This window comes from Ambystoma mexicanum, chromosome 5q (assembly GCF_040938575.1).
Source record: "Ambystoma mexicanum isolate Mex_15411 chromosome 5q, UKY_AmexF1_1, whole genome shotgun sequence".
NCBI classification, from domain to species: domain Eukaryota; kingdom Metazoa; phylum Chordata; class Amphibia; order Caudata; family Ambystomatidae; genus Ambystoma; species Ambystoma mexicanum.
In genome coordinates, this window is record NC_090933.1 from 1,336,726,963 (window position 1) to 1,336,742,048 (window position 15,086).

At 47.7% G+C, this 15,086-nt stretch overlaps 1 protein-coding gene across 2 annotated transcripts in view; it reads left to right on the forward strand.

Moving 5' to 3' along the window:
- ADCK5 (aarF domain containing kinase 5) overlaps positions 1-2,340 on the forward strand; it is a 925,852-nt gene extending 923,512 nt beyond the window's left edge. For both annotated transcript variants that reach the window (XM_069621949.1, XM_069621948.1), the window contains exon 16: positions 1,963-2,340. In XM_069621949.1, coding sequence (XP_069478050.1) covers positions 1,963-2,068 — 106 coding nt within the window. In that variant the 3' untranslated portion in view covers positions 2,069-2,340. The remainder of the gene's footprint in view (positions 1-1,962) is intronic.
- The last annotated feature ends 12,746 nt before the right edge of the window (positions 2,341-15,086 follow it).

Genomic DNA, 15,086 nt, shown 5'->3' on the forward strand with positions numbered 1-15,086 from the left:
ACTTACAGGGGCCTCTGGCCAACCCTTCTGCCCAGCAACACACACACTGGCGTGGATGTGGACTGGGTCCTGACAGACCCATCCCCACATCCAGCTACAAACGCAGACCACCAATATGCCCGCGACAGGGCTTTCCCGATACAACAATTCTGGACCCAAGAGGGCAGCGAGAAGGCAGAGGGCCAAAATGGCCCAAGGTTCGGCGAACATCTTGTGGCACGGCCGTTTTAGAGTACATGGTACTCTAAATGGCGTTGTATATTAAAATGCAAAAGTCCTGTTTGAAATTCAGAAACTGCACCCAATGAAAGTTTGGGACCCGAGGAATGAACTGCCAAGAGAATAGAAGGGTGTCTTCTCTGCAGTATCCAAGGGACCTTGGACACATCTAATGTTGGAGTGTATCTACACTCTGTGCAGACTAAAAGTATGGTATGAAGGACAAGAGAATAAGGCGCGCTGAGCCAGCCGGAGAGGTAAACCAGTCTATTCTTATTGGAGACACATGGCAGCTGAGATGGAGTTGTCAGAATCATCTCTGTAGATTATACAGAAGTTGCAACTTCCTCCCTCCGTCTCCCCCTTGTCTTATCGCTCCTAGAAGCACTTATGTACAGACGTGTTATAAATGACATATATCATATCACTTTCATTGAGTCTAGTATGACTGCTATCAAACCAGGCAGATGACACCCAGAAGGACTGACTCCAATTTGGGGCTTTATGTGTTCAGCCACCCACTGATATACGCATTGCCCTTACCCTTAGCATACTAGTGATAGGTTAGAAATGTGCAGGCAGGGGTTCAGGACTCTTGAGTAATGTTATTTACGTGTAATTTAAGGGGAAAATGAATTGCGTAACTGGTAATTTACGATAACTCCCAATGCAGGCTGCAGTGTGGGTTTGTGACCACGCCAGCCTCTTCTCCTATATATAAGAATGTTGTCCGTTTAGGGTGGGGGTGTGTAGGCATTGCTCATCCACCCTCTATACATTGTTACAATAGAATTCAAATTCAAGAGCATCCACCGTTGAAGCTCGATGGGATACCGAGGACCTCTGCCTCCCACTCTGCCACCCCTGTGCATCCATTCTAACCTTAGGTGGCTACAAAATCCCTTGGGGGTGTGTCTTTCGAACATCATCACAGGTCTGTTCCTGGGCTGTGAAAAGCCGCAGAAACCCAGGCATTCTAGTCTTCTCTGGTCAGCTCCTGTACTATCCCAGCACAGGGGCTCAGTCAGGGGTGACCATATAAGGCTCTCACCCATGGCTGGTCTCCAACTCTACCTGTCAGCAAGGGCTGCCCGCTTATATATCTGCTGTTTGCTCTCAGCGAGGGGTCTAGTGCAAGTCCACTCCACTGGATCTTAGTGGCATGCTCCGTAGAACTACCCAGGAACTGCAAATGGGTTTCTGGACTTGGGAGTTATGGCTATAACAAGGAATCGCAGATGGGTTAGGCTGGCATTTTTCTGTGCATTTTGTCTCCACCAGCCCACTCTGTTCTTTTAATGCTGGGCACTGCAAACATTTGCCAATGCACCCCATGTGTATAAGAACTTTCTTGACCAAAGTACCTCATCCTTGTCCTACAGGGCCCTCTGTTGTTGCATATCATTGTACCCTTCATGGTCTTTCATTGCATCTCCTTTCATACCTGGGGCCATCACCCCACCCCATCCCTAAGGGTGTGCCCACACACAGCCGTTGTATTGAAAATGTGCCTCTGCATTATTGTGTGGTTCTGTTATTCTGGTTGCATGAGGCCACCAACTGTGGTTTTGTATTTTGGTCTGGAAATTTGAAAGGCCTGCTGATGCACCTCTGGCATTGCCAAACCATAGCCTGTTGCTTTGGAGCAGTGCCAACACACCGTAACCTGGATTGAATTTGCTGCTGTATGTTCTTGACTTGTAATATTCCCAGTATTCTCTGTTAACATCTTTCTCTTCACAGGATCGAGATCTTAGCCATGAAGATGACTTCCTCGATTGTCTATCTTCTGATGTACTCTGGGTTTCTACCCGACGATACCCAGATGCAGCAATACCTTCGCGGTTAGCTGCCAGTAAGTCGGCATCAGAAAGAAACCGTTTTGGGGCCAGTGGAGGAATTTTGCATTCAAGGACTGCGTTGAGAGTATCTCGGTGGACTTCAATTACTAGGTGCTGGAAAGACTCGATATTCACCCTCTGACCATGCACTGTATTTACAATTTGCATCTTGCCTGCTTGGAAGCCAACATTGTGGGGTTAGCTTTTGTATCTCATTGGCAGAGCTGGATTACACTGTTGTATCCTTGAAAATAAATTTTTTAAACTGTCTTGCACCTAATCCACTGACTTCTTTTTGTGTTCCCAAAGCTAGGGAGATGCAGGTTGGGAAGGAAGGCCTAGAACACACACATCAGTAAGAGGAAGACCATAGTGAGACGTGATGGAGTAGTCAAAATGAAGAGAGATTGGAGTGAGTTAGCCAATGGATTCCTGCACTCAGGAGATAACTGGCGGGATGGTACAAAATATTTGTGGTAAGGGATCCAGAGTTTGGGGCGTGGGGGGGTGATGAGAGGCTCACTTGATTTGACAGTAAGTGTCATAAATGGACCACATTGTCATGGGGGGTTGGAGTAGTGAACAGAAAAGTGATTCCTACAAATGGCAGAGAAGTGATTGAAGGGAGGTCATTGTAAATGAAGGGAAGTAATTGTGAAGAGATGACGTTAATGGATGAGACACTCCTACAGATGGAGGAGCAGTGACTGGAAGAGAATCGTACAAAGGTGGTGGAGCATTGAATGGAGGAGAAACCAGTAAACTGATGGACCAATGAATGGAAGAGCAGGAAACGTACAGACAGCAGAGCTTTGAATGGAAGAGAAGGAAACGTACAGACAGCGGAGCTTTGAATGGAAGAGGACGAAACGTACAGACAGCAGAGCTGTGAATGGAAGAGCAGGAAACGTGCAGACAGCTTTGAATGGAAGAGGAGGAAACGTAAAGACAGCAGAGCTGTGAATGGAAGAGGAGGAAACGTGCAGACAGCGGAGCTGTGAATGGAAGAGGAGGAAACGTGCAGACAGCTTTGAATGGAAGAGGAGGAAACGTAAAGACAGCAGAGCTGTGAATGGAAGAGGAGGAAACGTGCAGACAGCGGAGCTGTGAATGGAAGAGGAGGAAACGTGCAGACAGCGGAGCTGTGAATGGAAGAGGAGGAAACGTACAGACAGCAGAGCTGTGAATGGAAGAGAAGGAAACGTACAGACAGCAGAGCTGTGAATGGAAGAGAAGGAAACGTACAGACAGCAGAGCTGTGAATGGAAGAGGAGGAAACGTACAGACAGCAGAGCTGTGAATGGAAGAGGAGGAAAGGTACAGAATGGAAGAGGAGGAAACGTGCAGACAGCGGAGCTGTGAATGGAAGAGGAGGAAACGTGCAGACAGCAGAGCTGTGAATGGAAGAGAAGGAAACGTACAGACAGCAGAGCTGTGAATGGAAGAGAAGGAAACGTACAGACAGCAGAGCTGTGAATGGAAGAGAAGGAAACGTACAGACAGCAGAGCTGTGAATGGAAGAGGAGGAAAGGTACAGAATGGAAGAGGAGGAAACGTGCAGACAGCAGAGCTTTGAATGGAAGAGGAGGAAACGTGCAGACAGCGGAGCTTTGAATGGAAGAGGAGGAAACGTACAGGCATCAGAGCTGTGAATGGAAGAGGAGGAAACGTGCAAACAGCAGAGCTGTGAATGGAAGAGGAGGAAACGTACAGACAGCAGAGCTGTGAATGGAAGAGGAGGAAACGTGCAGACAGCGGAGCTTTGAATGGAAGAGGAGGAAACGTACAGACAACAGAGCTTTGAATGGAAGAGCAGGAAACGTACAGACAACGGAGCTCTGAATGGAAGAGCAGGAAACGTGCAGACAGCAGAGCTGTGAATGGTAGAGGAAGAAACGTGCAGACAGCAGAGCTGTGAATGGAAGAGGAGGAAACGTGCAGACAGCAGAGCTGTGAATGGAAGAGGAGGAAACGTGCAGACAGCAGAGCTGTGAATGGAAGAGGAGGAAACGTACAGACAGCAGAGCTGTGAATGGAAGAGGAGGAAACGTGCAGACAGCAGAGCTGTGAATGGAAGAGGAGGAAACGTGCAGACAGCAGAGCTGTGAATGGAAGAGGAGGAAACGTACAGACAGCAGAGCTGTGAATGGAAGAGGAGGAAACGTGCAGACAGCAGAGCTGTGAATGGAAGAGCAGGAAACGTGCAGACAACGGAGCTCTGAATGGAAGAGCAGGAAACGTGCAGACAGCAGAGCTGTGAATGGTAGAGGAAGAAACGTGCAGACAGCAGAGCTGTGAATGGAAGAGGAGGAAACGTGCAGACAGCAGAGCTGTGAATGGAAGAGGAGGAAACGTGCAGACAGCAGAGCTGTGAATGGAAGAGGAGGAAACGTACAGACAGCAGAGCTGTGAATGGAAGAGGAGGAAACGTGCAGACAGCAGAGCTGTGAATGGAAGAGCAGGAAACGTACAGACAGCAGAGCTGTGAATGGAAGAGGAGGAAACGTGCAGACAGCAGAGCTGTGAATGGAAGAGCAGGAAACGTGCAGACAGCAGAGCTGTGAATGGTAGAGGAGGAAACGTGCAGACAGCAGAGCTGTGAATGGAAGAGGAGGAAACGTGCAGACAGCAGAGCTGTGAATGGAAGAGGAGGAAACGTACAGGCATCAGAGCTGTGAGGAAACGTACAGGCATCAGAGCTGTGAATGGAAGAGCAGGAAACGTGCAGACAGCAGAGCTGTGAATGGAAGAGGAGGAAACGTGCAGACAGCAGAGCTGTGAATGGAAGAGGAGGAAACGTGCAAACAGCAGAGCTTTGAATGGAAGAGGAGGAAACGTGCAGAAAGCAGAGCTTTGATTGGAAGAGGAGGAAACGTGCAGACAGCAGAGCTGTGAATGGAAGAGGAAGAAACGTACAGACAGCAGAGCTGTGAATGGAAGGGGAGGAAACGTACAGACAGCGGAGCTGTGAATGGAAGAGGAAACATACAGACAGCGGAGCTGTGAATGGAAGAGGAGGAAACGTACAGACAGCGGAGCTGTGAATGGGAGAGGAGGAAACGTATAGACAGCAGAGCTGTGAATGGAAGAGGAGGAAACGTGCAGACAGCAGAGCTGTGAATGGAAGAGCAGGAAACGTACAGACAGCAGAGCTGTGAATGGAAGAGGAGGAAACGTGCAGGCATCAGAGCTTTGAATGGAAGAGCAGGAAACGTACAGACGGCGGAGCTGTGAATGGAAGAGCAGGAAACGTGCAGACCGCAGAGCTGTGAATGGAAGAGCAGGAAACGTGCAGACAGCGGAGCTGTGAATGGAAGAGGAGGAAACGTACAGACAGCGGAGCTGTGAATGGAAGAGGAGGAAACGTACAGACAGCGGAGCTGTGAATGGAAGAGGAGGAAACGTACAGACAGCGGAGCTGTGAATATAAGAGAAGGAAACGTACAGACAGCGGAGCTGTGAATGGAAGAGAAGGAAACGTACAGACAGCGGAGCTGTGAATGGAAGAGGAGGAAACGTACAGACAGCAGAGCTGTGAATGGAAGAGAAGGAAACGTACAGACAGCGGAGCTGTGAATGGAAGAGGAGGAAACGTACAGACAGCGGAGCTGTGAATGGAAGAGAAGGAAACGTACAGACAGCGGAGCTGTGAATGGAAGAGAAGGAAACGTACAGACAGCGGAGCTGTGAATGGAAGAGGAGGAAACGTACAGACAGCGGAGCTGTGAATGGAAGAGGAGGAAACGTACAGACAGCAGAGCTGTGAATGGAAGAGGAGGAAACGTATAGACAGCAGAGCTGTGAATGGAAGAGAAGGAAACGTGCAGACAGCGGAGCTTTGAATGGAAGAGGAGGAAACGTACAGACAGCGGAGCTGTGAATGGAAGAGGAGGAAACGTACAGACAGCGGAGCTGTGAATGGAAGAGGAGGAAACGTACAGACAGCGGAGCTGTGAATGGAAGAGGAGGAAACGTACAGACAGCAGAGCTGTGAATGGAAGAGGTCGTCTTCCAGCACACAGGGATCATTGGATGGATCCTGAGGAACTGATCCAGGTTGGGTTGGCAGGGCTATGATGTGAGCAATTTTACAAAACATATTCTCTTATTGTGAAGTAGTTTTAAATAAACATTTCACATTTTCTCAGGTACAAAATAAAATCAATAATTGAGTTTTTAAAAGACAAACACTTTTCAATTTCCAACATGTATTTATTTATTAATACACTTTCAGCCAATGGCTTTCTATGTATACAACATTAAAACAAATACAATGTTCACATTAAAACGGTAGGCACAAAATTAAAAATCACCTGGGTACAATTTTTCTTAAAACTGTAAAAAAAATATGAGAGTGCTATCTAAATTAAAAGCCATAAATAAAAGTTACAACTTGACAACTAAATTCAGAATATCAAAATAAGGTTCAACAAGTAAGTGATTTAAGAATCTCAACACATTTCCAATACTGTTTCACTCGATAAAAGATTATGATCACATCCATTTAAAAACACTGGCCACACCGAAGAGAAATTATCACAATTAAAAACATTTTTGTAGGATTTAAGATAACTGATTCTTATGTTTTGCAAACTCGCACAAAACCGTTAACAGATGCTCGATGGTTTTCGATATCTTGAGTACCATATAGACAAAAAAACGTACTTCTGTTTTCTGAACTCTGACCTGGTGGGCAGAGGTTCAGAAGGCCAGCCTAGTTTCTTGGAACAGGGTAACCTTTTGCACAAGCCAGACCAATCAAGGTAGCAATGGTGGTGGTCAAGACTAGGTCTCGGGCGGGGTGAGGGTGACTGAAAGACCTCAATGAGCACACACAGTAAGGGGCATACAAATCACTCCCAGTCAGGTGTGTATATATATATATGAAAAATAAATGTACATTTATTGAAGGCCTTTGAACTCAAACACAAAGCAGCAATTATCAACAGTAATACATGGAATCACTACAGCACTACTATAACACATATATACAATACCCAGTGGCCTAAAGGGTTAAAGCACAGAATGGGTTCACAACCTAAAAGGAAAGGGAGCAAGCAGTGCAAATAGACTTTAGGCAGTTCTTCATCAATCGATCCCTAACTGAGAGGCAGTCCAGTCCCTACGAAGAGTGGAGCCTAACGCTCAAAAGTACTTTCAAATGCTGGTGCACGCGATGGTGCAGAAGGGCAAAAACGGGGTCTCTTGCAGGGGCTGTAGCAGCTCAGGAAGGTGGGTGAGGCGATGAAGAATAAGTTCCCACTATTCGTGGAGGGTCTCCCCAAGAGTGCAGAACAGGTTCCAGGAGTTGGGAATGGGTCGCTAGCACAGCCTACTTGTGGAAAGGTGAGTGACCCTCAGCGGACACTCGTGCATAAAAATGGTTTAATGCGCTAGGGGCTATTGTTAAGGGTTGCAAGTACTCACTGACCCCTGGCGCACTCCGGACCAAACTTCGGCAGTCCACAGGTTCAAATGCAGCAGTTGTGCGGCTCTGCGGCTTTCAGCGGCTAAGTTACAGCGATGATTCCCTGGCGGGACAGTGGCGATTTATCCGCTTCTGGTGGATGGATCAGGCCAGTTTCACTGTAGCAGGCGTGAGGGCACAGAGGCGCAGTAGTTAGTCACCACGGCTGTGTGACATGGCAACTGGGGGTACTCTGGTTCGGGCTGTCTCTCTTTATTCCAGACCTGGGAATGCCAAATGTACGAGATTCGGTGTGAGAGTGCCGTGAACACAGAGCTTCCTCGAAACGGTGGCGGTTTCATAGCAAAGGTCGTATGCAAGCTGGACAGCCAACTGGTTGGCTCAGGGACACTTCCAAAGAGGGTTACTTGCAGGGTTAGATGAAGGTGCCGTGAATAGTTAGTCCCACTATTCAAATAGGTCGAAGGGCCTTTGCAGACCTCCTGGTACGAGCAGATGCAGAGGGGTCCAGCGGGGCAACAGCGGGCTCAGGGTGCCAAACCTTCCGGCGGTTCACCAGCAGTTCCTCGACTAGGCTTCTTGCTTTCAGAATGCTTGGACCCTATCCTAGTTTCATTGAGAACTGAAGAGATCGACCTGGTATGGGTGTTTGGAGCCTTCTCTTACCCAGAATCTCCTTAGCGCCAAAACAAAGAGGACCCAATGGGAGATCTGCTCTCATACAGGCACACCAGACGTGGACCAATCACAGACCACGGTGGTCCCAGTCATTCACAGCCCACCAGACCCTCTGGCACCCAGGATGTGTATTGGAACTAGACAGTCCAGCCCACATCCTGGAGGCACACACACAAGCCCACTAAAGCTTGGCGTTTCATGGGAGAATGCATGCCCAAACAAGGACTGAGCTGGTTCTGCTCGACCTGGGGAAGGTAAAGGGGCAAGATGGTCAAAGGACAGGACAAAGAACCTTGTGGCATGGCCATTTTGGAGCCAGACCACCTTCCCGTGCCAACCGCGGTAAATGCAGTTTGTATAGCAAGAAAGGGTTAAAAATAAGCTAAAAGATAAGCTGCCACCAGCCCTGTCCAAGGCACATCTACACTTCTAAAAAATCCTTTGAGGGAGTCTAGGGCCTTTGGAAATGAAAGGAAGACCCAAGCGCACTGTACTGTAAGGTACATTGCGCACTTGTAACATGTTGCAGTAAAGTTGCAACATTGGAAAGGACTTAGGGAAACAAAGTCTCCCAGCACTGACTGTCTTTAAGGGCATGTCATTTTCCCCACAATGAAGTGAGCAAAAAGCACTGAGGAGTGCAGCAGAAGGCTGGGCTCCCCTGGCAAAGTCAGACTACGGGTAGAGGTACACAACTGTGAAACATTCCTAATATCTGGCAATGGAAATCTTGGGGAAAGCAGTTATGTAAGATGGTTTAATCAGGCGAGTAGAGATGTACTCACAAAAACATTCACTATCTCGCACGGAGTACATACTACAACGTTTTGTTCTTTACTTTGTGTCGAGAGTCTAACTTTCAGGCGGGCCTTAATCACGTGCACTGCACTGTTCACAGAATGAGAACATCCTACATGTCACTGTGTGTGGAGTGAGAGCAGCAAACCTAAAGTCCCCATTGTGTTACAATTCACTATTTCACGGAATGCTCTGACAAAATTTGCCATCATTGTGCGGTTGTTCAACCGCAAAACATTAGTTTTTACAATGAAATCGGACAAAATAACGTCAAGGTCAAATTCCAAGTAAAGATATTCTATTGACAGTGACTGGCATACAGAGTAATTTGTGCAATATTGAGCTTTCATTATGTGTTTTTTTTTAATGATTTTATTTTTCAATAAGACCTTTACATATGGCAATCATGCACTGCAACATCAAAATCATTACAGTATGTTCAACTTACATCTAAGAAAGCATCAATCCGATCTTCCATTTTCAACATCTAACTCCCCCATCCCAATAATCCTCCCCCCTCACCATCTGCCTCCCCCCTCATTACCCCAGTTTTAACCAAGAGTCTTCAATCAAGTTCCCGCTCCCTTTATTGAGCCCGGTTTTGTTACCTGGGCGCTCCTTGACTCTTATCGAACATGTATCGTCTTGAGCAGTTTTGTTTTGAAGAAACGGGCTTCGCACTCTCCTACGTAGTCCTGGAGTGGATCCCATATTGGCAAGAACTTCAGGTATTTCCCAGCTTTAGTAGCACACATGTTTTCCATCGCCATGACCCACCATACTTTGACCCATCACCAGGGGGTGGTGGGCCCTTCGTTCTTTTTCCAACGTTGGGCGATTGTCATTCTAGCTGCCGTCAGCAGGTGTGTAATCAGAGCTGCCTTATTTCCTGATGCGGAATATTTATCCTCCGACACTGCGCCCAGCAGAATTACTTTCGGGGACCATGGCAGATCGGACCCTGTTATGTCTTTGATGAGCCCCAAATTTTCTTTCCAAAAGATTATCACTTTCGGGCACGTCCACCACATGTGGAACATATCCCCTCTATTACAGCATTGACGCCAGCACATTGGGGTGTATGCCGGATTCATTTTGTGTAGGCGATTAGGGGCCAGGTACCACTGGTAGCAGATTTTGTACGCCGATTCTCTGATCAATGCTCTAGACCATATTTGGCTCCATTCCTCTTCCAAGATCTCTTCCCCTATGTCTTGTTCCCAGTCTTATATTGCAGCGGGTCTGATGTTAGTGACTTGTCCAGTAGACTATATAGAGGAGTGGTACCTTTCTTAGTGGAGCCCTCTCGTATGGTAAGTTGTAGGCCCAGCGGTGTTCGCAACCCTGCCTTCTTTGTCTCTGGATGGGAGAGCCAATGGCGCAATTGCCGATAGTTGTACCTGTGTTGTTCTCTGATCCTGAATTTCTGCTTGCATGCCTCGAATGACATAGGGTTGTTTTCCTGATATACGTCTTGGAGCGTCAATGTTTGGGCTTCACTCCATCCCTCCCAAAACTTTGGGTCCAGTCCAGGGGAGAAGTCTGCATTATATGCTATTGGTAAGAGTGGGCCCAGACCCTTATGAATCTTGCTCCTGTGGGTGGCTTGGTCCTGGTGGTTTCGAGTAGCACTCCTCCACTTTCCCGAGTTTCAGGTTTCAAGAATGGTAGGTTTTTTAACGGGGTCGTTGTAGCTGCTTGTTCCAGCTGGCACCAGCCAGGCGTGGACCTAGAGCTTGCCCACTTTAGTATTGGTGTCAGTTGTGCCGCTAAAATGTACCTCTCTATGTCCGGGACTCTCAGCTCCCCTAGTAGCGTCGGACGTATCATGATTCGCCGTTGGATTCAAGGCTTCTTGTTGTGCCATATTAATTTAAAGATGGCTCCTTGTAGTTCTGTAATAAGCCTTGGTGGAATGTCGGAATTGAGCTCACTACATACAGGAGTCTGAAAGTAGCGTAATTTTTTTGGCTGCTATTCTCGCAAACCAGGAGAGTTCCTGGGTGTCCCATCTCTTCAGGTCCTCCTGCAGGCGTTTCCAGAGCAGCACTATGTTTGCTTTGAAGAGCTTTCCCAGAGTTTTGGTGATCTGTACCTCTAAGTAGCTTAGAGATTGTTTTTTCCCATTGCAGGGGGTAGCGGCGCTCCAAGGGTTTTATCTCCTCATACTCTGTGATATTTAATGCCTTAGATTTTGTGTAATTTATTGTGAATCCTGAGGCCTCTGCAAATCTCTGTAGTTCTGCTATTATCCTTGGTATAATTCTTGGTCTTGGTTCTTGGTATCAGACATATAGAGCATTATGTGATGAGTTTCCCCACTGATCACCCCCTTGATGTTTGGATCTTCTCTGATGTGTATTGCAAAGGGTTCCATTGCCATTGCAAAGACCAATGGTGAGAGGGGGCATCCCTGACGAGTGCCTCTTATAATATCAATTTGCCGTGAGGTATGGCCATTAACAAGGAAGTTTGTGAACGGTAGCTGATAGTTTGCCAATACCATTTTAGTAAAACTTGGTCCGCACCCGAATCCCTCCAGCACCAGCCTTAAATATTTCCAATTCATACTGTCAAAAGCACACCTAGCGTCTCGGGCCGCTATTGAAAGTTTTTGATTCTTTCTTGTGCCCCATTCGATAATATCTATCGCCCGCCTGACGTTGTCTTGTGTGTGTCTCTCATTGATGAAGCCTGCTTGATCTCCATGTATTATTCCGGGTAGGACGGCTGCTAGACGGTTCTCTAATATTTTAGCGTATAATTTTGCATCTGTGTTGAGAAGGGCAATGGGTCGGTAGCTGGCACAGTCAGTTGGGTCTCGTTCTGGTTTTAAGGATAGTATCGTAGCTGATTTACCCATATCCTGCAAAGCTGCCCTTGCTTCTCTGATTACGTTGAATAGTCGGGTGCGGGGGGTTATCAGTTGTGTTTGTGGAATGATTTATAGTAGCTATTTCCCAATCCATCCGGCCTTGGGGTTTTCCCCAGTGGAAGAGCAGTTATCGCATTGCTAACTTCTTGGGTCGTAATCGGATCTTCTAGTTTACTTCTATCTTGTTCCGTGATCTGTGGATAGAGGACATATAGGTTGTTTGTTTTATCTTATGTAGAGACTCGCCAGTTAGCAATCCCTCATGGAATTGGACCATTAATTCTAGCTTTTCTTCATCCCTCGTGTGTAGCTCCCTCATATTGTATTTCAGTCCTGTGATGTTGTTGCGCGTTTTTTGTTTGCGTAGTTTGGCCGCTAGGAATTTGTTTGCTTTCCCTCCATATGTGTAGTATGATTGTTTGGTTTTTAATAGTGCCTGCCCTTTTTTATCTGCTGTGTGGTTCTCTATTTTGGCTCCAATCTTCCTGAGCAGTGTCTTTGGGGTCTGGCGTGTTTTATGTAGCTTTTCAGCCTTCTTCAGGTCTTCCTCTAGTTTACGTGTTATGAGAGCTCTCTCCCTATAGTACTGTGCGCCCTGGGCAATAAACTCCCCTCTGACTACTGCCTTCCCCGCATCACATACTGCTCTCCAATCTACTTCCCCGTTATCGTTCCCCCTGAAATAATTGTTAATGGTGTTTTCAATATGCGCTCTGAGGGCTATATCTTTTAGGATTGCTTCTTTTAGTGTCCATTGTGGTCGCGGCCTGTTGCTGCTCTTTGCTTGTTCTATTGTGACGGTCACAGGAGCGTGGTCTGATAGGTACTGCACCCCTATCTCAATATTCGTGACGCTAGGGATCAGAGGTGAGACCAGTATCATGTCTATTGTCGAGTAGCCACCATGCGCTGCTGAGAAATGCGTATATTCTCTATTTTCTCCTTTAAAGAAACGCCACGTTTCAATTGCCTCTAAATCACAGAATAGTTTACCTAGGGCCTCTCTATTCCTCTGGTCCGTTGCTGTCGGGGGGAGCGTCTTGTCTAACTTTGGGTCCATTACACAGTTGAAGTCTCCCCTCATGATTATCTGGCCTTCGCACCACCCTCCCACTTTCTGGAGCAGTTTGACTATGTATTGGTCTTGTTTTTCATTGGGTAGATATACTGTCAAAATCGTGTACATCTGACCTTTGATTGTGCCTTTAACCCCCACATATCTGCCCTCCTCATCTTTCATCATCATCTGCCGTTTCTGGAACTCCAGATCGCGACTACAGAGGATGGCCACCCCTTTCGACTTTTTCCCGCTGGAGGAGAAGAATTGTGTGGGTATGATCTGCTGCACATCCACTTTTCGTCTTTCTGCAGGAGAGGAGCGCTATTCCTGCATGCATTGTTTCTAATCTGCTCAGGATCGCCTTACGCTTCGCTGAAGAGTTCAACCCCTGGGCATTAATTGATATTATATTCACCTCAGCCATTGCACCGCGATTTGCCCTACTGAGCCTGATTCCCACCCTGCTAATTGTACCCGGTTCTTCTACGTCCCCAAACCGATTCTTCCTCCGTCTCTTGGACCTCTAGCCCGTTCTATCACTATGGTTCTTGGTACTTTCCCTCTTCCTCCAACCCTCCCCCCATCTCCACCCTTCTCTCCTCACTGGGTGTCGGGCCTTAACTTGCTCCCAGTCTTTGAACTTGGCGGATCTAACCTTATCCTGATGGAGCTTCCAAGGTGTGTTGTTCTTCTTCCTCCGTCTGGATTTCGTATACCTCTGCATATTGTCGTCCGCGGCCATTGTTCTGAGGTGATTGTGCAAGCTGCAGGAGCTGGCGTGAGAGGGCAGAAGTCAGGCCTGGAGGCTGCCGCTCTGTGCGCGTCTGCGTATGATGGCTGTGGAGTGGGGCTCGGGCTGCAATGGGAACCCCAGTTAGCCCCCCGTCTGTGCTGTTCTTCGGAAGGAAGCAGTTCCAGGGTGCCGGGTGGGCATTGCAGCCTGTGTAGATCTATCCGCCGCGGGCTTCGGTCCCCCTGGGGCCAGGAATGCCAGATCAGGTGTGTTAATGCAGCCCTCTTGGATGGCGCAGCTGGGCTGCGGGCCGTTGTTGGGTGACCCCCCCCCCCCCTGTGTCGCCTCTCCTCTCCAGTGGCCGTCACTGCTTACCGGTGTCGCCCAGCCGCCTCTGTCCGTGTGCGCTGGGGGTTACAGCCGTCAGCTTATTGTGTCAAGAAGGGCAGCGTCTTAATGGGCTGATCCAGCGGGGGGAGCATCCCCCGGACTCTGTGTGAGGCTTACACAGCTGCTGGCCAGGCGTGCCCTCGGATGTTGCGCGCCGGGTCACCGGTACTGCTGGGTTCCCTGCTCTCCCACGAGTAGCAGTGTCAGCTAGAAGAGGGGCACCTTGTTGGCCTCGGTCATCGGTGTTGGTGCACTCGAAACCGGACTGCAGACCTGCCTGATTGTCGGGTATCCCATCGGGCAAGGTTTCATACACAGTTCAACCGATTTGCACGTAGAAACGGGAGTTTTTTCCGGATATAATCAGTTAACGGCCTTGGTCATCTCAGGAGCTCACTCGTGTTAGCTGCATCCCGCAACAGCACCCCCCCCCCTTTCAGAATGTTTTAACGCAACACCATATTGGTGACCCCCTTATCTCGATTCCATAGAAAAGGATAGAACACACTTTAGTCTGGTATAAAAGAAGAATTGTCTCAATCGAAATACCACTTTGTTTCCCTATGAATTGACTGATGGCACTTACTGCTCTTTTACATTTAATCTTTGTTTCTTTCCAATGTGTTTCCCACTTCAAAGTATCCTGAACATAAATGCCTAGATACGTGTATGTGGAAACACTTGCAAGATTCAGTCCATTTAATTTACAAAAACATTTCTGCGTCTTGGAGGCGACGGGGCAAATTTCATTGTCTTCCTTTTCTCTGTTAATTGATCATCTTTTGTTATCTGCATACTCTCCTAGTGCCAAGATCAAGGTTTGTAGACCTTTTGGGGTATGGTCGACCAAAATCAGATCATCAGGGTAAGATAGCCAGCTGGTCAGGTGGCGACCCATTTTCACTGGGCTGATATGCAGGAGGTTGAACGCTGACCCAAGGTCTACAAGGTATTACTTAAAGAGACTGGCGGCGACAATGCACTCTTGTTTTATGCTGCGTTGTGTAGGTATGGAATCACACAGTTTGCCCTCTGTGCCTAATCTGAGCTTTACTGTGGTGTTA